The sequence below is a fragment of the Chaetura pelagica genome, unplaced genomic scaffold (assembly GCF_000747805.2).
Source record: "Chaetura pelagica isolate M959 unplaced genomic scaffold, ChaPel_1.0 scaffold221, whole genome shotgun sequence".
In the NCBI taxonomy this organism is placed as follows: Eukaryota; Metazoa; Chordata; class Aves; order Apodiformes; family Apodidae; genus Chaetura; species Chaetura pelagica.
In genome coordinates, this window is record NW_009952533.1 from 6,667,155 (window position 1) to 6,693,495 (window position 26,341).

Genomic DNA, 26,341 nt, shown 5'->3' on the forward strand with positions numbered 1-26,341 from the left:
GTTCAGCGCCACGTGGAGACGCCATTTTAAGTCAGTTTTGTCTGCTGACTCAAAGGACATTTCATGTTTGTGTAAGGAAATACCTGGCCGTTCACAAGTTGTAAGTGGGAGTGAGAACGTCAGGTAAGCAGGATGAGGGGTGCACACACTGTTTGACTGTGCCTTGGTAACAGCAGAAGCAGCCGAGGCTTGGGCTGTGCTCACCTCAGTGGAAAAGGCTGTTTGGTTCTCTAGCTCCAGCAGTGACAGCAGTTTCCCTGCTTTCAGCTCAGAAAGCAATCCTGCAGACAGGCAAATGGCATTTAATGACGTGCTGCACTCCTCCTCTCCCCTTTTTTACTTTTTGTTGGCTTTTTTGGGTAGCAGAACATGCAATTTGCTTTACCATCAGAAAAGAAAGAAAAGAAAAGAAAAAAAGAAAAGAAAAGAAAAGAAAAGAAAAGAAAAGAAAAGAAAAGAAAAGAAAAGAAAAGAAAAGAAAAGAAAAGAAAAGAAAAGAAAAGAAAAGAAAAGAAAGAGATGGAAAAGAAAAGAAAAGAAAAGAAAAGAAAAGAAAAGAAAAGAAAAGAAAAGAAAAGAAAAGAAAAGAAAAGAAAAGAAAAGAAAAGAAAAGAAAAGAAAAGAAAAGAAAAGAAAAGAAAAGAAAAGAAAAGAAAAGAAAAGAAAAGAAAAGAAAAGAAAAGAAAAGAAAAGAAAAGAAAAGAAAAGAAAAGAAAAGGGTGAGGAGGTGTGTTTCAGATTCCTGTCTGCTTGCGCCTTATTTTGAAACCTGTAGGATGCACTTGGAGCTCATGGTTTGTGTTTCCATTAAGAGATGGAGCTCAAAACCGGACTTTGCTTATACATTTAAAAACAACTAAAAACCCACCAGAATCTTCAAGTAGTTACATGCTCCCAGAGAACCGAGGAAAATCAGCTCCAAGTGACAACACCAAAGAATGCAAGGGGCCTCTCTCTTCCTTCAGTCTGCCCATCAGAAGCCATCCTTCTGTACTGTCAGTTCATGGCAGGTCCTGGTTTAAAACAAGTAACTCTACAGCACTGCAAAGAGCTTGCAATAAAGCCAAAAGCAGCAGCCAAGCCTCCGTGTTTGAGAGGAAAAGCAGTACAAATTAGATAGTCATAACTTCATTTTTGGAAGATAATGGTGGTTTTATTTACCTTCTATTAATACCAATATTTTGTCAGTAGGACGTATATAGACACTCAATTTGTTTTTTTAAAAAGGATAAGCATTGTCTTCCTAACAATTTATATGCCATCAAACCTCTGAAAAACAGTGAAGTAGTGCACAGATACAGCCATAAGCACACAGAACCACAATGGTCAAATCACAATGACATGGAGCTTACAGACCCTGTGTGATTACAAACTGTATTTTTCATACACACACACACAGATACTAAATAAAAGGGAAGATGTGAGCATATGAAAATTAGTCATAAGATCATGGTCTGAGATCAGTACTTCCCTTTTTTTTATTTTTTACTGTTTGCATTGCCTTTTTGAGAAAGTCACAGGCCTCCACTGTGAGGCAATACAGTGAACTCCCTCTTGTTGAATATTTTTAGTTATTCTAAAATCATCAATCTGTGCATCTAAACCACGTGCTGTAAAGCAGAGTCTGTGTTTGAGGACAGTGCTTCCTCTCCCATGGTCAAGTGGCCTGAGTCTCAGTTGTCACTTTGGGTGCAGACCCCTGGAGCTGCAGAGGCTTTCCTTCAGCTCTCCTACTGTCCCCCTTCCCTCTGTGGCAGTGGGTTGACATCAGGATTTTGGTAGTTTGTAGGCTGCTGAATGGGCATTAAATTCCCATCTTCAGCTTCATAAAGGGAAAAAAAATCAACTAAAGCTTAGTGCTACCAAAGGAAGCTGGAGGAAGACAAGATGTGGAAAATGGCCCGTCTTCTCCCCCCACATAAGACTAAATAAAACACAAGTTCAAGCAAATTACGTTGTCTTTTATGCACCACAGTTAAACTGGAAGTCCTGGCCATGTGATGGTGGGACTGACAGGATTTTCTGAAGGTTTAAGAAAAAAACTATACGCAATAATGGAAGAGAAGTTATTTTTGCCTATGACTAAATGGATGGGAGGGAGAGCTGCAAGCTACAGGTAGTTGGTGGCAGAGTAGGAAAAGATGTGGTATGTGTCAACCCTGCACTTAACACTCATTCCTAAGAATTCGAGGTTGGGTTTTTCACCAGCGAAGCCTGGCTGGCCATGCTCTCCAGCTCCTGCCCATCCAGGGGACACCCCTCAGCCCTGCCTCGCCTGCCTGTGCCTCCCCTGGCAAGGCTGATGCCCTCCCTGAGGGCAGGCAGACTTGACTCTGGGAAAGCTGCAGAAAGGTGGAGGTATGGGTTGATGTTCTTAACTGCTCTTCTGTAAAAGCCTGATCATCCATACACCCCTCACACCCACCCCCCCAGTGCTTTGCTTATTCCAGGAAGGGCACACAATGAGAAAAAGATTAAACTGACCCTAAAATACATGCAATAACTCTTCCATTTACTTGAAGTTATTTTTAACCCACTCATAAATCAGAGGCAATGAAGGGCTCCTGGCTTCAGTAACTAAAGATTCAGCTGCAGATAAAAAAACATTTGCTAATCAGAGGAGGTTTTCAAGTTCCTGTATGTGATTATTCATCCTCATTGCTACCATGAAGTACTAACTTCAATACCAAGCTAATATCTGAGTCACTGTGATGCTGCTGTTAAAAACACAACGTTGGCAGCCCTTGTGATTGGCTTCCAAGGCTTTGTGCCTTGGAAGTAGTCGTGCTTTTCTCAAATTGCATTTGAAGTGAAATAATTAACTGCAAAAGTTTCAGCTTTCATTGAGTAAGTGTATCTCATTTTTATACATAGTGATATGTAATGCTATACAAACACATTTAAGATATATGCTCTGTATATATAAAATGATGAGCAGAAAATATGTATATTCATATAAATGGGTTTTTTTGGCATCAGAGGCATGCATACCTTGGTATTGCAAAGCAACACCTTGTGGGAGGGGTGTTGTACAGAATTACAGCTTTTTGTTGTGTGGTAGATGACACTTGTGGGAGCCCAGCACCAGCACCTGCTTTAAGGCTCCAGCTCATGGGTTTGATGGGTGAAGGGCTGGTCCATGTAGCAAAGACTTGAGTCAGAGAGGGCTGCTCAGCTGCCTGCACAGGGCAAAATAAGAGAGACAGAAGCAACCCCTGTGAGATCAGGCTAGGGCAAAGAATTTGGCAAATGACACCAGCCCTAATCCTAAATCAGCCTCATGGTAAGTGGGTGGGGGCTTAACAATATTTGCATGTACGATTTCAGTATAACCACTACATTTACAGCAACTAATGTACCAATTAAAAACAAAACATGCTGAGTGTATTTTAAAACATAGTGATCAGAAATCAGAAGATGAAAAATGAAATATAAACCAAAGCAATTGTGCTTTGTTGTTTTTTTTTTTAAATTAAGACAACATATAACTGTCATGTCAAGAAAATGCAGTTCTTTCTGGTAGCACAGAAGCTTTAAATATAAAAAAACCCCAAACAAACACACGAAAACAAACAAAAAACAAACCCAACCAACCAAAGAAAACCTATTGCAGCAGCTGAGTACAAGTGAAACGATGTGATTTTATGGTGTTTCAGTTAAACTTACCTCAGGAGGTACAGCACACAGCAGTTGCCAACTTTATAAAAAAGCTGCTGGGGAAGGATGAAAAATTCTGTTTGCTTTAATGGGTTTTCCCTCCTCAAGTTAGAATTAAGTCAAAGGATATTTTCCCATGCTTACACACTGCTAGTGCTGGAGAGTCAATAAATCATATCTCAGGTAGGAAGGGACCTGTCAGGATCAAGAAATCACACAGCCTGACTCCACATGTGCATGCAGAGCTCTGGTTATATTAGGTGGGTTTTCTGTTGACTGTGAAAAACAAAGAAAAAAGCCCTTCCTCCTTTCAGCTGCAGGGTAATACACCTGTTTGTTTTCAGAACTTATCTGTTTTAATTGATTGTGACTTCTCCCAGCCTTTCCCAGCTCTTTTAAGGCCCTTCTGCAGCCTGCTCTTACCCAGCAGCCAGTGGAGATGCTGCAGGTTGCTGGATGACAAGAAAGGAGCCAGGGAGGCTGATGCAAGAAGCTGCTGTGCCACAGCCACCAAGACCAAGCAAAGGCTTTGGGGAGAAACTCTTGACTTACCAAGCCAGGTAATTCTTTCTGCTATAAATTAGTACCCTTGTGTAGTAAATGACATATCTTTTCCTTAATGAGCAAGACCTATGTATTCCTGGAGCCATTCCCCACATGAGATCTTTTAGGCCTGTTCATCTACCTACAGTAAAGTTCGACTTCATTTTTTAAGTCCATCATGCTGGAACAGACAGGGCTATGGAGCATGCAGAGCTGTGATTATTTTATATTTATTCTCTCCCCTGGCTTCTCACTGCCCTAACCCTGCAGCAACCCAGTAACATAGGGGTGGGGGAGCTGCACCAACCAGACCTAGGGGTGAGGAGCAGTGAGACTAAACCTACTTTGCTATGTTGGTAGCAAACAGTATCTGCTGCACACCACATCAGTCTGAAACTATTCAGTGAGGAAAAGAGCAAAATGTTCCTGTCAGAGAGCACAGTATCAGTGCTGGATTACAAGACTGCAAGTGAAATTGCAATTAAAAAAAAATAAAATCCTGAGCAAACTAGTTGTCAAAAATGCACCTGAAAAGGTTCTCTGATCCTCACTGTGATAAAGACCCCTCCTCTTCCCCTGCTCCCCCAGCACCTTCTAGCCCTTTCTGGGGGGGAAACATCTTCAGTAATACTTTGTTCTTAGTTGAAAATTAATTCACAGAACTGATTTCCCTGATTAACTGTCTGATTATGCCCTGTGATTAAGTCTGGCCATGGCTAATGGAGAGGCTGGCAGCCTTCATTTCCATAGCCCAGGGATGTGGTACATCTTGTTCTGTATGTCAGGCTAAGCTTGCTCAAGATGGAAAAATGTCTTTGGATGTAAACGCCTTGTCTTTGACATCACATGAATGGTGCTAACACAAGCAGATCAGCAAGTGCTTGGTGTCCATGTAATTTTGCTCTGCAGGACCATAGAACTGGGGTCTATAGCTCGTGTCAGAAGCAAGGAGCTGGGGTCATGCCTGCAGGCTGCTCAGCTGAGATCAGCAGTTTCTAACTCAGCCAAGACAAGGACTGGATGTTTGGCCTCAAGGAGAGCTGAGCCATGTTTGCATCTATCATTCCTCTTCAAAATGCCAATTTATTTCCATTTCTTAGCACTGCAGGGTAAGGTGTGTGTGACAGAGGTGCAGCTCCCATTGTGCAGGGTGTTTTGGTGCAGAACAAGCTCTGGACTCGAGTAGAATCTGGAATTTCTTTTTTCCTCCCCCCCCCACCCCGGGCTTTGCTTGCATTATCTTGCAGGTGCTGTGCTGAGGTGCACCCTGACACCGACAGCCACCCTGTCATCTGTGACTGTACCTCCCCCCAGCAGGCACGGGCCTTTGCCTGTCCCAAAAGGGGAATCTTGCAGTGCTGGTGAGGAATGGGGAAGTTGGCTCCGTTTCTGAGAATCTTGCCAACGAGGAAAAGTCCATGGGGAACAAACGATGAGGCCATTTCTACTGGAGGTGCTACGGGTGTGTGTTTGCATAATAAATAAAAATCCACCTGACTGCCACCAGGAAAAGCTGGGGGTGACACAAACCATGGAATGTCCCTGGGGATAAAGGCAGACTCTGGGAAGGCACCATAACTAGTATGTGGAGAGGGCTACTAAATATAGCACTGGAAGCTGCAATCCAGAATATATTTTCCTCAATGCTAACCAATTAGAGGGAGTGACATTAAAATGGTATTCAGTTTCTACCAATTTCCATACTGCAGCTATTTCTTTTCCAGAAACTCCCCTTTTGTGGAAAGAACCGTGCAAACTGTGTGTCTACAAGTGATCCTAGGGTCTGGCACTGTGGTAATGAGGCTGCGACTGCACCACTGGAAGGACTGCAAAAAAGAAAGGTGGACATCAAGGGGTTTTGTAGCTGCTGCTGACTCAACTACATGCATTTTTATTTAGAAGTAGCGTAGAGCAAACTTCTCTTCTACACACTCATACACCAATATGTGCTGCTAAGGCCAAAGGAATAACTTGCTAATCACTCTGTTCAACCAGCACTTAAAGGCTGTGCAGTTACACTCAGCCTGTCCCGCACTGTAATGGCCAGAACAGTATTTCTGCATGGGACCAGGCTGAGAGACCTGGGGCTGTTTTGTCTTGAGAAAAGAAGACTAAGAGGGGACCTTATTAATGTCTATATATATCTGAAGGGTGGATGTCAAGAATGGGCCAATCTCTTTCCAGCGGTGCTGTGCTGGTTTGACAGGTGCCCTGTGATAGGACAAGGAGCAACAGCACCAAGTAACAACACAGGAAGTTTCACCTCAACATGGGGAAAAACATCTTTACTGTGAGAGTGACAGAGCACTGGAACAGGTTGCCCAGAGAGGTTGTGGAGTCTCCTTCTCTGGAGACTTTCAAGATCGATCTGGACACATTCCTGTGTGATCTCCCTGGGTGTTCCTGCTGCAGTAGGAAGATTGGACTTGATCTTCAGAAGTCCCTTCCCACCCCTATGATTCTATGATTCTATTCTACCCAGAAACAATGCAGTAGCTGACCAGTGTGTTTTAGTTACAAACTACTAGCAAGTATTTCCTTTCAAAGGCAAAAACCTGTTTTAGACTAAAGAAGTTACACTGCTTTTAGGTATTAGCAATCATAGTAACCTCTCAGGGAGTCTTAGTTTCTTCTAATGTAAGCACAGGCTCAGAGGACTGCCTGCCATTTGCACAATGCTTTCATCCACTGATGGTCTTCATTTAGGTGTCACAGTCCCTTTACTAGTGTTATGAAAAATACTTCAGTCTCTAGGAAAAAAACTATCAAGAACAATTTAATTTCCTCTTGAGAATGGGAAAGGTACCTTATATGCTGCAGTAAGATAAATTTTATCTGAGATCACTCCTGGTGTTACGTCTCATGTGGGGCATGGCTCACCCTACTACCCATAGCACTTTCTCAAGATGGGAACTTACTTTCCAAGCCCAGTTATATGAACATGCTGTATTAAACTTCATCGTGGGATAAACAATCTCCCACTTCATGCTTAAGGCCTGCAGGTGAGATAATCACTCAACAGACACCTCTAAGTCTACCTGAAAGTGAATCATAAAGTACATGTGGGAGTTTTTATGTACCTCAGGAGTTGATGACTGGAAGCTGTAGTTCCTTGCTTGAGAGGACCAAGAGGTCCTCTAGAGAATCTACAATGGAGGGTCTTGGTCTAGTTCTGTAATTAAGTTACTACCACACTCCAGAATTACACTGCAGCACTAAAACTTACTGCACCTACTCGTGAATACCCCACAGAATCTTACCTGAATGGCAGTAGCAAAGCTTGGTATCACAAACTTCACCTGCCCACTTCCCTCCCAAGAGGAAAGGGGAAAGCACCCTGCAGCTCAGTAATGAAGTGTGTCCCTCATTATCCTTCACCCATTATCATATATCATCCAGATAATTCAATGGGTGAGGGGAAGAAATCGAGATAGCAGGTGGCAATACTCCACAACCAGTTTATTTTAAAAATTAATGATATTTAATATTTGAATGTTTAAGACTAGCACTGGTAGATAAACTGCATGATGAATTCTAGTGGAATAAAACCTTATTTTAGTACAAAAGCTGGAGGAAAAAATGCTCACACTTTCCAGAGGCAATGAGGTATTTTCACTATACAAAGTCGGAATGTCCAAAAGAGTCTGCAGATGTTTTCCTTGGCACTATCTCTGCTGAACGTTGGGCATTCAACAGATCTCTCTTTCTGTGTGTGTTTTTCAAAAGGCCAAGGAAAAGTGCTTAACCATCTTCAAAGACAAAGAACTTCTTACCTCTGTCTAGCCATATTTTTAGACTAGTAGCTTTATAATGTTCCACTGCTTTCTCAAGCCATCCTGATATACGGTGAGGGTTTGGATGAGTCTTCCTCTGCATCCAAGTCCTGGGATGGAAACCGATCTGGGAAGTTAAAACTTTTGCCTCCAAGACCTGTGTGGGGAAGGAAAGAGGAAACCATTAACCCTGGTGCAGACACTTGCACAAAATCCTGAGTTCCTTTTGGCTCAGAGGATTTTGGTCATCAGGATTTTGGCCTGGGATGTAAAGCTTGTTCAGGATGCTTTCTATGTCCTTGGTGAATATCCAAATACAGAGAGGGAAAGAGTTACTTACTTTGTACAGCACAAACCATTTCCACAGCCTGACTTTGGTCCTCACTAGGATGCAACCATTCCTACAAATGAAACAATGGCATAAAAAACCTCATCATGAGTTTGTTCAGATATAATTCAACTCAGTTAAAAGGCCTGTGTGGTCCACTCTTCCTAACAAGTTTTATTTTGGAAGTTTAAAGCAGCCTCACATTACACATGTGGTACCTTTAGGCAAAAGCAGCTGCCTTGTAACCTGTACCTGTTAATTCCCTACCAAATGAGATGGTCAGATGTATGTGCATTAATACATCATCAGAATCACTCTACTAGAGAAGAAGCTGGTATTCAGTGAGCTCACTTAGCAGAGACATGCAGTGTGTTCCCCATCACTTGAGACAGAATCCTCATAAACTACCAGTAAAATGTGCTCCCCACTTCACATGCAGTATAGGGGATATTTTTATTATTGAATCTGTAGTTCTAGGGATAAGGCATCTTGGTGTGTAAGTACCAGTAAGTCTTTGATGTGCTGTACCAGAAGCAATTGTTTCAAGGGTGAGAGGAGAAGGAGCTGTTCTTGAGGAGAGCAGGAATTCATAGGAGATGGGACCACAATAGTTAAGCACTAATAATTTGGAAAATGGAGATAACTTACACTAGGTCTTACACAAGACTGTAAATAAGAGGGGGGTAGTAAAAAGAAAACTACAAAAAGTATAAAGTCCTTCTAACATCCTCTGAATTTCTTTGACTTAGCCCTGGATGACTGAGGTAGAGCTGAGGGTAGGTTTATAGAAGAAAAACACGTCTTTCTCCCCAGTTTCTCCCCATCCCACCCACACTCCCAACAGATAAATGGGTGTCCTGGGCTCCTCACTCACCATCCCAGTGATGCTGTCATAGCAGGGACAGCACGGAAGGCTCCACACCCCAGGGAAGCCATCACCAGCACAGCAAACGTGCTGCTGATGGATGCAGCTAGCATGGCTATGTTAGCACCCTTGACTACTTCATTAAGTACAAACTTCTGCAAGAAGAAAAATGAATGTTAAAGCCATATTCAACAAGTGAAGCTCTTAATCAAAACCTATTCTAACGACTGTGAGAACACAGCGATTGCATCACAGGAGATTGGTTCTGAGTCACTGTTATTGAAAGCTTTTCTTCCTGTGCTCTGAAGAACACAACCAAGTGTGAATCTCCAGTAGGAAAAGGGCAAGCAGGAAAAGAAGGCTGCTGCTGAAACAGGAAATGCTCTGCGATGGCATCAGGTTTGGAACCAGCTTTAACAATAAGTAGAAACCCAAGGAATGGCTGCGCCTCTTCACACTGAGCATGAGAAATGCCTTCTTGCTATATATACTGCACCTGGGCAGCCTGACACTTCAGTTTGTTCTGCAATAAACTAATGAACAGCTTCATCTACCTGGAATGTCTTCTTCCCAACAGAGAGCCACTGCTTGTACCAGGTTTGAGGTACAATTGAGCTCATTCTATCTTTCAATTTTTACTGTGCAGGACACCCTTGAAATAACACTGTTTAAATCAGCTGGCCTGTAACTGCTGTCACTTTACTACCTGAGGTGCATGCTGGAAAGGATTCAAGCCTAGCAACTTCTGTCTCAAACCAGGCCAGGGATACAGCCAGCACCTACCCCTCTCCTTGAGCAGCACTGTGACTTTTTCCTGCCACAAGCCAAACCTTTTTGCACTTGGCAGCAGCAGCAGCTGGTAACCTGACTGCAGTGTGTTTATGTGCTGGGCTTTAGTTCACATAGCCACCAATACCAGCCATGCTGCTGCAGGAGCTACCTAGAAAATGTCTACCTAGCCCTGCATGATTTTTAGTACCTAACCTGATACTTAAAAATAGACTTACCCAGATTATTTTAAACAAGTGCCCTGCTGCAGGCACTACTTCATGCTCTAACTCAGGCACCCTGGAATTCTGGTTCTGGTTTTTTCAAGTCATGTCTAGTAGTGTTTCCAGAGTAAAACAGTGTTGTTCCCCAGTAATAAGCATAATATTGATACTTACTGTATGGAATACACAGACTGGGGCAGAGCGCAGCTCCTCCTCTTCACCATAGTTCAGTGTGAGGGAACTATATTAAAATGAGGATGGCAACACAAGAGAGCAGAGAAGCAACTATCAGCACATTCACCTAGACAGAGAAATTAAAGGAGAAAAAGAACGGGAGCAGGAATTAAAACTACCCTCTGACAAATCCATGCAACTAATACAGACAAAATGTACTAACAAGCACTGTAGGTACTAGCTTTTGACCTTCTGTAATACTATGAGGTACCCAGTAGCAGCAGTCACTTGGAAGCCAAACACAGTGCAGAAAATTTTTCCAGGGTACTGAATTTCTGAGTTACAGCTGAGCCCCAAGTCTTAACTACTGGACACAGATGATTTGTTTTTGGAGATCTCTTTCTTCTACACAATATACCTTCCTTGGAGTTGACATGGCTGGAGAGACCTGCCTAGGAAATACAAGTCAATTATGTTGTTTCCTATTTTAACTTACACAATTCTTAGTAACAGGAAGGACTGTGAAAAGAAATATGTTCAAAAGTCGTTTTTACAGGTTTTTGCTTATTATTAGAGCCAGCACTCGTCTGCTGCAGCAGAAAGCAAGGTGATGCTGCATCCTGCTTTTGCTTAGGAATGTAACAGCTCTTATGAAGATAACTCAAGGAAATAAGCTCTTGATCCTCCAGAAGGACCAGCCAGCTCATTCCCTACCAAAAACTGTTTTTGGTGGCCCTAACAACATTTTTCTCCCACCCCAAACACACCCAATCCCCCCCGCTCCAGGCTTACCAGAACTGGATTCTTCCTGTGTGAGGAAAACGAAGCCAGGACGCCTGGGACTCCCATCACCTGCAGAGTACAAAGAGAGTTGGTAACTGGGAGACAAGTATCAGATTTGGAAGATTAAACTATTACACAGCAGCTGAAAGGGTCTCATTTTTAAGGCTTGGATCAGAGTAACTTAGGTCAGAAATGGAAAGAGAATTGTTTATTTCTCCTGTTTTCCTCTGCAGCACCTCCTGGCGGAAGGACCCTGTGTGAAATGCATCTTTGCCCAGTTGCTACCCCCGTGGCAGCAACCCCTCTGACTGGCTTTGCAGCTCTGGCCAAAAAATAAACTGATTAAATAAGTCTTCTTAAAGTGCTAAAAATGTGCGCTGCTTTCCCAAGTCCTCATGCATCTTGTAGACAGCAGAAAGATATGACTGAAAGGAGAAAGGCAGCCTCTGGATGGAAGAGAATGGTTCAGGACAACTCCCTTCCAGCAGAGCTCACCAGAGTCCCAACAGTGACACAAGGGTACTGAAGGCCAGGGAGCCAGGATGCCTGCTGCCTGCTCCTCGAGGACGGAGCATTAGTGGCACTGTGATGTGGCACACAGATCATCACCCAGATCTTCATCTACCTGATGTGAGGATGAAGTGTTCCCTTCCTAATCTTCAGTGGCATCTCTCTGCTTCTGCAAAAACCCTGTCAACTGCCACTGTGCCCCTCTGTCTAAATAACTCAGTAGAAATGTATATGATTTAGCTCCTTCAGAGGGAACCCTCCTTGCACTCTGTCCACACTCTCCTGCCTACACCACAATAAGGAAACTTTCATTATCCATGTTCAAAGCAGGAAACCAGGAAGGAGCTGGCAAGAAGTCCTGGGCTCCCTCCTTTCCCCCAGGTTGAGTTCTAGTAGGTGGCAGTGAAGCAAACACCAAAGCACAGAAAATACAGTGCAACTTTACCATCCCTGCCCACATGGGAGCTCTGGTTTTGCCCAGCTGAGACTCCATCCTGAAAATGCCACCCGTGAACCCGCTGGCAACGCACACTGTGCTGAGGGCGACCTGGAGCCCAGCACGACCGTATTCCTCTGGCTGAAGATGAAGCACCAGCAGCGAAACATCCTGCTTTGACCCAGGCGTCCGTCCTCGCAGGCAGGGACCAGGAAGCGGCTCCGTGGGGCTTCAGGGGAGGGAAGGACAGCGGGTCCTGGTTGGGAGGGAGCAGGGAGAAGAGCCTCAGGGAGCCCGTGCGGTGCAGAAGGGCCCGTCCTACGGCAGGGCCAGGCTCTGCAGGAGCATCCTCCTCCTGACGGGCGCCACGGTGGGCACAGGGAGCGGTTTTTGGGGAAACCCCTCACACTGCTGCCAGGCAGGTGCTCAGGACACCTTTTCTGATGCTTCTGGATAAAGATGTGCCATCTTCCCTGCAGCCCCCATCCCTGCTCCATCTCCTCCGCGGCTCCTGCTGCCCAGCAAGGTGCGAGGGCTCGCCCGGGCTCTCCTGCTTGGAGAAGACAAACTCCGCACCTCGCCAGCTGATCCGGTACCAACTCCCGGTACCACCGGTGGGAGCTCCCGTTCCCAGCTCCTCCGAGCAGGCCCAGTGGAAGCTTCGGCCCCAGCTCCGCCTCCAGGGCAAAGTTCCGAGTGCGTGCAAAAAGAACCCAAAGGCTGGCGGAGTCTCCAGGAGCGGCCCCAGGGCCCTCTGGGCTCTCAGACGGGCAGCTCGGACACCGCAGCCCGGCCCAAGGCCTCCAGCCAACCCCGCCGCAACAAGCCATGCAGGAAGCTCACCTGCCCTGTCGGCGTTTGTAAGGGCATCAATGAATAGGTTCGCTATCTTTAAACCACCCCGGAGCGGGCAGAGGATGGTGCCGGCTGCCATGCCCGGCTGCTGCCCCAGAGCCGCGGCCAGGGAGAAACACGCCCGTCTGAAACACAGCCTGGGAGTGTCCTGCTGCTGGTTCCCATCAGGATCCTGAGCCTGGGAGTGTCCTGCTGCTGGCTCCCATCAGGATCCTGAGCCTGGGAGTGTTCCCTGCTGCCCGACCTGCCCCCTGCATCAGCAACAAACCACACAGCACACAGGGGGAGAGCTCAGAGGATGCCCAAACCCAGGACCCAAAAGTAAAAAGGAGACAGGGCAGATCTGTTGAATATTTTAATATCTGCATTGCCTTCATAGCGCAATTAAAGCAATCTTTAAAATTCACTTATTACAAATGTTTGTCAAGTCTATTTTTTCCCATAAACATTTTTCTTGCTTCCTTGCACATACACCCAAACACACTATAAAAACCTCATTCATAACATCAAAGGAAGGGCAATCATCATTCATGTAAACATCTTTCTTAGAGTTATCCATTTTTTAAAAGTCATGAATAAACCTACAGATGTTCAGTAAGGCTCATAGTTCGAGTACAAATGTCATAAAACACCTATCAAGTACTGTATACAAGTTAAATACTCCGGGGTTAACTGTTAACACACGTACAAGCTTACCCCAAGGATTATTCTGTAGCACTTAGTTCTTCAGAACAGAGACACCCAGTAATTATGGGCTAAAGAGTATTAAAACAGCAGAAGGCCCAGCAGAAACTGTTAAGTAATACACAATTTTAGCCTGGATCTTAGCTTAAGAGTTAAATTCAGCAGTTACAGTAGGAAAGGTTTTCTAGGAGAAAATCTGCAGAAAGGAGGGATGGGTCCATTTGTCACGGAGGGACAAGCTGAGAGGTATGTCCTGCAGATGTGACTGGCCTTGCTATCGCAATTATTTATGACAGCTCTATGTAATGCTGCATAAATACTTTCCCAAATAGCAGAAATGACCATTTGTAAAGACCACTTGTTGCATCTCCCCTTTAAAAAAATAATATTACTTATTGGTAATCAATTACACTTGCATCTTACAAAAAGACATCCTTTTAAATTTGGTTTAGATCTTACTGGAACTTTTTTTTTTTTAAATATTCATTCTACCATGAAAATATTTCATACAAACATCATTTTACATACAAATATGTTAAAACTTGTGAAGAGGGTCTTCCCACATTCATGATTCTATGGCTTGAACATTTAATTGCTTAGAATTTTTGTATATATATTTCTCCTGGAAAAAAAAAAAAAGTAGTTACAGTAAAACTGGTAGAGGGCAGGAACTTCAATTGCCTGAAGACAGAAGAGTGCCAAGAGGAGGGTCCATTCAGCAGATAGTGACCTTAGTGTTAAAAAACCTTTGATCTGGGGCAAGTAAACATGCATTCAACCTTGCACCTTTTAAAGAAAAATAATAATCCCTTGTAAGACTGCTTAGAAATGCTTTGTCCAAAAAAATATAGCTCTCATGTTTCCAGTACACAAAGCAAAAAGGAACAAGCTCTCCCTGGGGCGCAGGTGAGTGTGAAGCCCACTTGCCCCCGCAGCTAAAGCTGCTCCCACGTCTGTGCCCCTCGCCCAAGTGCTCTCAGCGTATGACAGCGGGTGTGGGTGAGGAAGAGACGTTTAATGCAGCACCCCAGCATGTAAGGAGACACTTCAGTAGCATTGTTTTCAAAGCAAGTATGGGGTTTTTTTAAGCGCTTGGAGGTGAATTCCTCAGGCACCCACAGCTCCAGCAGCTCTGCTGTGCCAGAGGAAAACAAAGCAGCAGAAAACCTGCTCTGTACAGCTCGTCACCTCATCACAACGGCAGCATTTTCCAAAGATCACATTGAAAGGATAGAAATCAGAGGTCCTGGGGACAGCAGCGACAGCCAACAGCCCGTGGCACAACCCCAGCAGTGAGCACAGCCTTCGACTGAAGGATGCAGGTGCCTGCAACCAGCCATGGGACAACTCGCCCACAGTCGGGGAGTTCTCCAGGGCCCGCAACCAACTGGAAAGAAAAGTGGCAATTTCCACCATGTCTCAGTTTCTTGTACCAGATGGGATGCTTGCTGGCTATTCTGCTCCTCCACTGCCTGCCAGGGGGTAACAAATCCCCGATGATGCTCTTCCTTCCACACCAGCAATGTACTACAACAGCCCCGGGAAAGAAACGCCAGCCACTGCCAACTGTAAGCAACACTGGAAGCTCCAAGCTGAAACAGCAGAACTAAGGAGAAGGCTGCCTAGGCGCTCCCGAAACATGCAGCATCATGTGGTTGAGCAACTGGCTTCCAAAGGTCTCAAAACCTGCATGGGTTGCTCCACAGCTGCATCTGGGAAAAATCATAGGCCATCCTAGTGGGTCATGTTGCAGCTGTGGAAAAAGTCAAAAAGCTACGGCAGCTCTTCTCTCTGATCGCTGAAGAACCAGATCCACCTATTTCCTTTGACTTTTTCAACAGTTCCAACTTACACATAGCTGTCTAGGTTAGGGTTTTTTAATTGCTACAAAAAAAGGAAAAAGAAAAAAGCCTTTTCAGATTTGCCAAGGTAAATCGGGTATTTTAGTAGATCCCAGAGTCACCCAAGGCCTAAGCCCTTCTCCTTCTTATGCAGAGGAGTGATCCAGCAGCAGGTAGCTATCAGCTGTAACTGCTCATGCTCTCTTGTCTCCAATATTAACCGCTTCTCCAGAAAACTAAGCTTCTGTACTCTTGGTGACAAAACACAGTGCTGCCATAGCAGGAAGATACATTTAATTTTTTTAAAAGAAACAGTCAGCAGCCTCTAATACAGGCTGCCACAGTCTGCTTCTCAAGGGAGTTCAGGTAACAACCTGATAGCATCCCAGAGGAGCCACGTGCAGCGCTGCAGACCAAGGCAGACACTGGGAACTAATCTGTGCCTGAAAAACGCAGCAATTCCAGGTTGTCTTATGCCATTCCTTAGTCAGAACAGGCACACCTAGAGCCAGCTGCTCACCCAGGCTCAGCTGACAGGCACCAGCTCTTCTTTCAGTTTCTGTGCCACCAGGACAAGTCTTTGGCCAGACTCTGAGAAGTGGAGCTTTTTATTGCATATTGACCAGTAGTCAGCTGCACTCAACAAACTCAAATGGATTGCTTTGCAAAATCACTGCATCCTCTTTCCAAATTAAAACCACATTTTGGTGTGGGTCTCACAATATTACTGATAGCTAGTTTTGCGAGGCTGGTCTTGCTATCTAGCGAGGCCCTGAAGCTGAGCTGCAATACGTTGACCAAGTTAAGGCATTATTTGGAGTTCTGTAACTAACCTGTGTTTGAACCAGTGGTTGCCAACGTGCACCTCTCAAAAACCTAAGGACACACTGAGCCCTGAGCCCTTTCACTACCAAGTAGTAAAAAATATCCCAACCATCCCCACTCTAACAGACAACAAAGAAAAAATATGAAAGATTTCAAAGGCTTGGTCCTGAATCAAGCCAAAGCAGCTTTATAGAAGGTTGGTCGCTGAAGAAGGGATCTACAGGAGGACCAATAGATTATAACAGAGCAGAGAGAAAAAGGACAGTAGAGCTAACAGAGACAAGAGCCACAGCTGTGTCATTATTATCAGGCTACAAACATATGCAAGAGCAAGAGAATCTGCTTGACTGTCACCAAATTAATGGCTTTTGAGAATACAAAGAGGATACCTCAGTGCCTTTTTTTTCCTCAGAACTTCCCTGTTTTAGGATGCAAACTTCAAACCAGATGCACAAAGAGCACCTATCTTGTATTTATCTCAGAAATCAGGCAACATAAAGATTGACAAATCTATTAAAACATAATCAACTCCACACAAAGAGGAGATAGCAGAGGAATCGGAGACTGATCCGGAGTGCACCTGAAGGAGCTCTAGAGACGAGAACATTTTGAGCATGATTCTTTAGCAGGCACAAAAAGGCAAGCAGTCCAAAGCAGGTTATTGAAACTGTGGAAGGAGTTACCATTCATTCACAGCAGGGTTCAGCCATGTAACTTCCCTCTTCTCTTCCCTGTGCTTAAACTTAGCCTCAACTTTGCAAACTTTCAATGTCCTGGCAGGATAATCCACAAGATGCACACAACAGCTTCCTACCAGAAAGGCACCTTTCTGCAAACTGCCAAAACAGCAATGATCTAAAGTAATGACCTGTAGGCACAGGTAGGGAAAGATCAAGACATGTATTTCTTTTTGAGGATGATCTGCTGAAGCCCTGCTGCCAGCTGGCATTTGACAACTCCCCCTCACCTGTGAGGCTCAGTTCTGCCTCTGCACACTCAGCTGAGTCCCTGAGCTGTTCCCTCTGCCAGCCACCCGCCTTGGACGAGAAGCTGAGCTGTGGCCTGAGTCTCCAGCCTGAGGAGATTGGAAGTGTCAAAGCCCACATTCAGATATCTGCTGGAAGAGTGTCAGAAAGCCCTGAGCCTAAATGCCGCCCCCCCAACACAAGCACAGAGTAGCTTTTGTGCAAGCTTAAATGATGAGGTGCTGGAAAAGGTTTGTGATCAGTCACAGGGACTAAACAGAGCCCCAAGGTAGAGTGATTCTTATTAATAAATCCTAACTTTGCATAGCCATCAAAGCAAGGATTCTCAGACTGCACAAAACAGCCACCTCATCCTTCCACTTGTGGGTACCAACTCAACACATTCTCCATGTCTAGCTCTCCAGACAGCCAGATGCCTCCAACCATTCCAGTAACCAACCAAAACACACTGCAGTAGAAAGGTAGGTCTGATTTCCAAATAATTTACGTTACATATATACAAACTTTTTCAAACTACAAACATTTAAAGAAAGCGTTGCAAATGCATTGGAGTTTTTCCTAAGCTGCTAAACCCAAGAGAGAGCATCAGAGTCCCAGAAGGGCTCCAGCATCCAGACTGAGATGATACACTATTTCTCTCTTACACAGCATTAGGCAAGACCAGTACAGTATCTGAGAAAATGCACAGCAATTTCCCTATGCCTGAAAAACCCCAGAACACAGCCCTGCAGATGAATATTCACAAGCCTCCACTGTTGGCTGTAACAAAGCTATGAACTGACTGCTGTTTCTAAATATGAGCAGTGAGTGATGTTTTTACATTCATCGTCTTTCAGAAACAATCTTTTCACATATATATTTTTTTTAAAATCTTATTTTTATATCTCATACTACGTGAATTGACTGTGTCTTAAACCACTACTACTAGAAGACTACTACAAGGCTACATTCTTTGTCAAATGAACCCATACAGAAGATACAGCTTTCCTTACTCAAGTACTACAGCCTGCCCTCAAATACATACACCTCCTTTAAGAGAACTCACAGGAGATGCATCTCATTGCCAGCATTTTTGCCTTGAGAACCAGCCGCTTTCTCAGGTGAAATACACAAACCAACTCATGGACACTAATGCAAGTAATGTGTTTGCCTTCCAGAACACGTACTTCTGAAAGTCCTTCAGAAAGTGAATCTGTTTTCTCCTTTCCGAAAATCTTCATGCAAAAAACAGCTTCATTTGCGTGTCATATTCATAAATTAAATAAAATAAGCCAGCCATAACGGCTAGATAAATATTAGGTTTGGACATGTTGCTATACTATTTAGAGAGCCACAGAGACCAACACACAGCACTCTCACATACACACACAAGCCTTTCCACTAGTCAGAAAGGATTTTCTCCTGCAAAAGAGGATTAATAGAAAGTACAATGTTCATAAGACAAGAGGAAAGGGGAGTTAAAACCCAGCCTCCTATATGCTAATAAATAAACTGCTCTATTGCAAGATTCAGATCAAAGGTTTCAAAAGGCAAAATTATGCTACTATTAGAGAATATCAAAATATTACTGTTATCATCACAAGTGGCATATATGCAAAATGCAGTTGCACAATAATGCCTAGGCAGATAGAGAGCAACACTAAGTCTGCCGACTAAAAGTGAACGATATACCCATTTTAGTTCTCTGTCTAGTCTTTTGGCATCTTTGCATATGGTGCAAAAGCAGAAGCTACCAAAGAATATCACGTCTCGTACAGAATATTAAATAATCTCCTCAGATAAGACTGGTGCAACGCTAGCTAATTTTAAATCTGCTATGAGTAACACAGTCAAACCTAGTTAGTATGCAAGAAACTTATCTCTTAACACAGAATGCAAAGTTATGATGCAACAGCATGAACAATCCCTGGTTGTCCAGTTTTCAGTATAAAGGTAGTGCATAGATCCAAATTTCTATTTCAGTTTGCCGAACAGAGAAGAAGCTCCCATCTCACTTTTTCTGGGCAGCCTGGAAAGCTTTCAGTTCCAGCTGGTACCACTCCGGTGCTTCTGGCCCATTTTGCCCAACAGGGTTGTGATCATACCCATAAGCCACTGTTAATTCTTCATCCTTCTCCACAGCCCTGATGGTACGGATACACTTGATAGGCCCGAAACGAGGATGAACAAACCTAGACAAAGAACAGAACACCTCTGCTAGGCTTAACTGTCCATTCACAGACTCTCTTAGCCCCTTTTATAGTCACTCACAGTTCAGACTAATATCACATAACCCACTATCAGATCAGTAGATTGCTTTGAGGCAATCTTAAGGAGACTTGAGTAATAAGGGCAAAACCAAGGCTATACTAAAACAACTCTGCATAGCTTCTGTGACTTGAAATTTTTCAACAGTCCTGCAACACTGTTTGTTTGTAATAAATTCAACACAATTAATTCCTGCCATATGCCTCAGGCTTGCAGACCCTGACATCTGCACAACAGGAAAATAGTGTAAATTATGACTGACTGGAGAGCATGGAAAAAATGCTCACTTTCATTTCTTCAGTACAGATGACCCACCAAACAATCATAACATACTTCTGTACATCTTCTCCCAGGGTCCCATAATAATGGGAGCTGGCTTATTTAATGAAGAAAAACTATCTTCTAAATAGCTATCTACACAGGTCTGTTAGTCTATATGTTGGTAGGAAAATATTTATACCCTTAAGCATAGGGATATCATCAAAAGTTTCCTAGTGCTCTGCATCAACTGCAAAACAGCAAGGTGCTTATTTTTTGAGCTTCAGAAATGACAGCACATTTGATGGTGCTGGTCAAGCATCTGCAGTTCAGCAGATAATGGTGCAATTCTTGCCAAGCCAGGATTTAGAGAGCTGTGCTTATGCATTTTGGAATCAAAAGGCAGTTTCTGTGGTTCATGACAAAATGACCACTGTTGCAAACGTAAGACACACCATGGTGTAAGTTCCAAGAGACTTCCAAGCCCCTACAGTGCCCACCAGTTTCCAACTTGGCCCAGGTAAGCAGGAACTCCTTCAGCACCTGGTCCTGTTACCCCCAGCCCCACTTGGCTGCTCCTCATTCGGATGCCCAGGAGCACCCCGTGAGCCCAGCCCACCGAGCTCCAGCATCTGCTCCCAAACACAGGACTCTACTTACGGGTCATAGATGCAGTTTGGAGTGAAAGAATGGTTGGCCTTATGCCCCAGGGAGGCACAGTACTTGGCGGCGTGGTTGTAGGGCTCCGGCACATCAATGACTGTCTCGTCGTCCAGGGATATTGTGTTGCCATTGAGGGCCCAGTCTCTGCTGTCTACCTAATTTGCAAGGAAAAAAAAAAAGTGTGTGTGTGTAGAGGGGTCAACTTTGCCAGCAGTTTGAAAGCAAATATTCAAATATATGCACCTAAAGCTTTTCCTGAGTCCGAGTCATTAAAAAAAACAACCATCATTTTTATCAGAAACACATCAGTGAGCAGGAACTTTCTTTCAATTAAATGCCATCTTAAGGGTGGGAAGAGGTTAGGTATAAAAATCCTACTATAAGAAGACCTCAGAAGGAGCAATGCAAATTCAGACTGACGTTTTCTCTCCTTTACCTCCTGGTGTGTAATTCGCACTCCGTTGTAAAAGGACATAACTGTACTGGCTTCTGCTGCTATTTTTGAAAATAATCCTTCTCCAGCACTGGAAATGAGAGAGACATCAACATACACCCTGCAAGCAGAAAAGGGCACAGAATTAGTAACTGGCTATGGTTTTCACTCTCAAAAAGTATTATCACAACACTATGGGCATCAAGACCAATACTTAAATATGATAATAAAAATAATAATTCAAAACCTCCACATGCAGCTCCTTCTCTTTCCTACCTTCTCCATACATTCTATTTAGGCAAAATGGAGATTTGGTGGGAAGTGGGGGCTGACTTCACCCATTAGTTTGATAATTTTTTTTAAGTGCCAATCTACTATTACTCCTCAATGATGACTCCAACTCAGGAACACCTCCAATGACACACCAGAATCACAGAGGTCCCCACTAAACTGAGGCTACTGGTGTGTACATACACAAATTATTACTCCACTGAGCAAGTTTTAAAGGTGAAGCCCTAGATCTTCAAGAACTTGATGCTAATTAATGCCAGCTTTTTACTAATCACTTATTTAGATATTCCAGAGTATCAGAAAAGGACTACAACCGAGGTGCCTACAGAGCAAGGGCTCTTAAAAGTCTAGGTAAAAACAGTAATTGTGGAATAGCCACGGAAAAGAGATCACAGACTGACTACAATAAGACAGTTGCTGGGGAATATGTTTTGACATCAGGGCTGGCACAAACAGGACCTCACTTCCCTTCAGCTTGGTGATTTACTCTTGCTTTGCTGTATCTGTTGGGTGAGGAGAAGATATTGCACAACACATGCCACCCAGCATGACACACTGGATGCAGCTCACTGCCACCTGAAGCTAGCTACACAATCAGAAAACAGGGAACAGCAAACTGTTTGGCTCAGTGTTGAAGCTGTAGGCTACAAGTGGAGTCCAGGTCTTGAATGAATATCTTTGAAATGCTAATATATTACCCTAGTTTAATCTCTTTAAAAGTATAATGTTCTATCCACCAGAGTGCAATTTTATTGTGTGAATCAGAAAAAAAAAATAAATCAAGTCAGTAACAGGATCCATTTCACAAACACACATTAAAAAAAAATGAAATGAGAAGAAGTCTGCAAAATTAGGCCATAAATATGTAACAACAAAGAAACATGGACAATATTGAAAGTGGGGAGGAAAAAAAAAAAGGCCTACCTCTCTGACTCGTAAGGATCAGGAAGAAGTGCATTTGTAGAAATGCAGGATGAAGTAGATTTGTCAAAACTGTACACTGGGCCTAAAAAAACAGAAATCAACAAAGGAAATAAACTAACTGGAAGTACTGAAAACATGCAACCCTTAATCAAGACTTTCAAAAATGAAATGCTAATGACTGCCAGAAATAACTGTTATCATAATATTGCAAAATTTGATAAAAGGTCATTGTCCCTGGTATCCAAAATCTGTCCTGGCTGAAGGCCAGGCCTCCATAGTGTGATTCCATCCTATTTACAGAAGCTGTCTTTGAAGTTACATTTTTCTTTTCTATCCCCAAAAATAAAGTCACATGCATTTACTTCTCAATGCCTTTTCACTGAGTTTTATGTTCTTATTGTGTAACGAGTTAGACAACCTTTGCTGGCAAAACTATAAACGTGTGAGCACAGCCTCTGTTTATTACTCAGGGTGCTGCCCACAGCTTAGCTTACTCACTTACAAAACATCTTATACACCTCAGAGCAACAGAGCTGCTCCAGAACTTTAAGCCCTAGCCCGCCTTGCCCTGGAGAAGCAGCACTGCCTACACGGGTTGAAGGCACCGACCCCAGCCATTTCAGAGCCATTTTCCATCAGCAGGACCAGACAGCTCGAAGGGTGCTGGTGAATCAGACTGTTACACAGCAACTGGATCTACTTCCCTAACTACAATCCCAATTTCAGCAGCACCATTGAACGGGTTGCTTCCTCATCTTTCTCCATGTGTCTTTCCATCCAGCCTCCTGATTTAGAAAATGGAAAATGGGCTTCTCACTAATAGACTTATTATCTCGTCACAGCTAGCCTTGAAAGTTTCTAATGGGGAATACAATAGAAACCCAAGTGTTTGCAGTGAAAAACCGGTAGCAAGAACACAAGTTTCTGTGTTAGCTGAACTTACTGCCTGGTACTACTTCAAACTGAGGTTTCCCATCCTCTACAGAAGTCAGAGTTGCCAGTTTTGCTTCTATCATTTCTCCGTCTATGAACCTTCCGGAATACGCAGTCTTTCCATCAGGGTACACATAGGCTATTTTCTCTCCAGTCATTTCCCCTTCTTCATTCACTTCTCCCACAAGGCTGCCTCCATCCTGAAAACACAGGAGAGAAACAGATGCAGCACTTAGTTACATTTTACTATCTCCAGTAAGAGGAAAAGATTTTTCCCAACTTTTTGGAGAAGCAATCTAAGCTACATTAAGTTCAGATACAAGATTATGGAAATGAGTGAGAAACAGACACATGAAGAAGTCATTCCAGTCATTACAGAACTGATAAAAGTAATTGATGAGGTTTTCTACATTGTTTCAAATAGGCAAAACCCAAGGTCTTTCCTTCCATGTAACACAAAAACTGAGTTTCAATTGGCAACATTTTTATGAGAACACCTTACAAACCAAGGCCTAAAGCCACGCACAAACTTTTGAGTTTTTTTCAGTATGATACTGTGCTGGAGGAAAGAAAAAATTAAAATGCTGCATTGCTCACTGTTTTGATGCACATGGTGCATCAAAAGACTTGAACCTATTAAAAATAACAAAAAAAATAAATTAAAAATGCTGGACAACTGGCGAGTTTTTCTGCCCCAGTACCCCCCCATCACGTCAGGTGGTACTTGGTAAGAACAGCTGTTTGCTGAAAGCCACCATCAGCAACTCTTTTCCTCGCTAAGGTTTACACATTTTTGCCCTCTGTGATTTGCCTGTAACTCTGGTTAAGTCTATTTACAGAATTGCAGAATGACATGCATAGATTAGCACAGGTCTAATGACTTCAGGTGTTTATTCCAAAAAGGATAAGAAAACATCTTCAAATAATGTCCTGGAGCAAAAACAGCAGATGTGATGTGGAAACAGACTGATACAGATCAAGACCTCTTTGCAGAGACTCTATTTCAGAGTGGCACTGTTTTGTTCAACTCCAAGGATGAAAGAGCTTCAAACATACCATAGTAAGGATCAGTGAACCTTAACTTAGAGTGAAAGTTTGTGCACATAACATCATGCACAGAACCACGCGCTAAGAACCACTTCTGTGGCAAAGGTTTTTTAGAAACACCTTGCATGCTTTGGTCTGGCAAGATGGTAATGATTAACAACCTCTACATATCCACATTTCCAGAAGGCAGAGCAACACTTTGCCAGCTGGAAGATGAAACAGGAGACATATGACCTGAAGGGTCAGCTGTGTGTATTTTATACACTGGTACTGAAAAACTGCGAATTGTTTGGCCATGTAAACTAAGCATTTGTTGATTTCAACACATGCTTAGTGGCAATAGTGAAAACTAGTAAATAAAATTAACAGCCTATGGGAAGCACTTGAAATTAACCTGCAACTAAAGTATATGCAAGCACTATGCAGCACAGAAATGGACAGGGATTTGACCAGCAGCTTAATTACATGCAGATGATTCCCCCTCCTCAGCATAAGGTAAAGATTGAAAGGTTAAACTCTGGAATGCTGCATAAGGCTGAACAGAAGTTAAGTTTTAAAAATTAACATAAAACTCCTTAAAAGCCAATACAACCATTATAGCCCTAGCTAGCACGATTAGAAAATGATGTACAAAAATTCTTCAAGTTTTCCAGAGGAATATCTGAATGTTTACCAAGAATCAGGAAGACAAAATTGTGGCTTGCTTAGTGAGCAAAGCATTTGTCTACAATCCATTCAGAGGCTCAGCTCATACACCAGTGACATCTGCTTTGCTGGGCAAAACCAGACTTCACAACATACCACATGGAAACAGACAGTCTTCCCTTCCTAGTAAAATAAGAGCAGCAGGTTGCAATAGCTTGCATGGCTCCCATGCTCCTCACCTGCAGTCAGCACTTCAAAGGGGAAAAACCACTGGCCTGGCCTTCCCAAAGTGATATACATAAATGCACTTCCAAGGGGCTGGGCTCCCTGGAAGATTAAAATAGTGGAGGGCATCTCAAAGCCTTGCTGAATCCTGTCTACTGGGTGAACATTCAACACTGAAAAGGTTTAACTGTATGTTGGATTATCCAAAAGCAGAATGCACAGGTCTTTTACCCAGATTTTTGTGTGTTGACTTTTGGATAGCTGGGTTGTGGTGGATATTTGTTTCAATGGGGAGGAAAGAAAGATACCTAATGGCACTATTCTGCAGTAAAGAAAGCAGGTGGTCAGGCTTACTGGGTAATAAATCCAACAAACGCCATGTCGAATGTTGTCTTTATACTGCCCTTTGAATATCAGCCGTCCGTCGCTGTCGTACTCCTGGGCTGGTCCATTCAGCTCTCCATCCACATACGTGCCATGAAGGACAACTCCATCCTCGTAAGTGTAGATTCCCTGGCCTTGCAGGGCATCGTCAACATAGTACCCTTCCAGGGTGCTGGCAAAGAGAGAAAGAAATTAGCAGTGGAAGACTCTTCAACTCTCAAAGAGGTGAACTCAAAGCCTTGACACAAGGCACAGCACAACCTCGCTCCTCTGCATGTCATTCTGCATATTACTGCTACAGAGAGGCTGAGGAGAAACCTTCAAGAAATGTCCTAGGAGGAGGGAGGCCTTGATGCCTGGTTTGCTCTTGCTAGCTACCCTACAACCCTCCCCCCAGAGCACTCTGAAAAGCCAAGATGAAAAACAGAAACACCTCTCTACAGTCCTCCAAAGGCTGGGAACAACTTCTGCTGTCCTTTCGTCAGGGTGCCGCCACATGGGCATGGAGTTATTAATCTCAATTACACTGCTGAGATTTTAGAGGCTGGGGTAGCAAACTACAGCAGTGAATGGACACTCATGGTCAAAGAAGAAATTATTGCTCAAGCAGGTTACTCTCATGTTAGAATTTTCTACACTTGGACCTTCACTGACATCTCTCTGGCATGATGAAATCAAACTCCCATACAAGGAGACTGTAAAAAGGCACAAACTCTAACCTGCCTCCAGTTCAGTGTTAGTTCCCTAGTGATATAGTTAGCAGCAATCTGTACTGGATTGGCTAAATGCACTGTCATTTTTCATGCATTTCTAGAAAATGGAACACAGCCTGTCAACTAGTGCTGCACTTGGACTTGAAGAAAGGCACATTTCACTGGAGTTTTGTCTTGCAAAAATCAGTGCCATAATATCTTGCAATCTGCTTTTCTTCCTCCCTTTAAGAAAGGTTGCCGAGAGAAACTATAAAGTATGAAAGCATAACTGTAAAAGAAGATTTACTCAGTTATTTCTTTCTCAGGTTAGAACTAGCATAAGGAAA

General features: G+C 43.5%; 2 protein-coding genes across 2 annotated transcripts in view; both read right to left on the reverse strand.

Moving 5' to 3' along the window:
• Positions 1-8,026: 8,026 nt before the first annotated feature.
• On the reverse strand, positions 8,027-12,995 carry LOC104398835. Its single transcript, XM_010008989.1, is given in 9 exon segments — positions 8,027-8,130; positions 8,314-8,374; positions 9,176-9,219; positions 9,222-9,321; positions 10,333-10,405; positions 10,407-10,459; positions 11,125-11,184; positions 12,071-12,290; positions 12,658-12,995. Coding segments are annotated over 9 exon segments (1,053 nt in total).
• Positions 12,996-19,158: 6,163 nt separating this feature from the next.
• The window catches only part of SETD7 (SET domain containing (lysine methyltransferase) 7), a 38,880-nt gene continuing 31,697 nt past the window's right edge, over positions 19,159-26,341 (reverse strand). Inside the window, exons 3-8 of the mRNA XM_010008990.1 lie at positions 25,273-25,474; positions 23,012-23,201; positions 22,069-22,150; positions 20,857-20,974; positions 20,418-20,575; positions 19,159-19,423 (exon numbers count right to left, since the gene is read on the reverse strand). Coding sequence (XP_010007292.1) covers positions 19,243-19,423; positions 20,418-20,575; positions 20,857-20,974; positions 22,069-22,150; positions 23,012-23,201; positions 25,273-25,474 — 931 coding nt within the window. The 3' untranslated portion in view covers positions 19,159-19,242. The remainder of the gene's footprint in view (positions 19,424-20,417; positions 20,576-20,856; positions 20,975-22,068; positions 22,151-23,011; positions 23,202-25,272; positions 25,475-26,341) is intronic.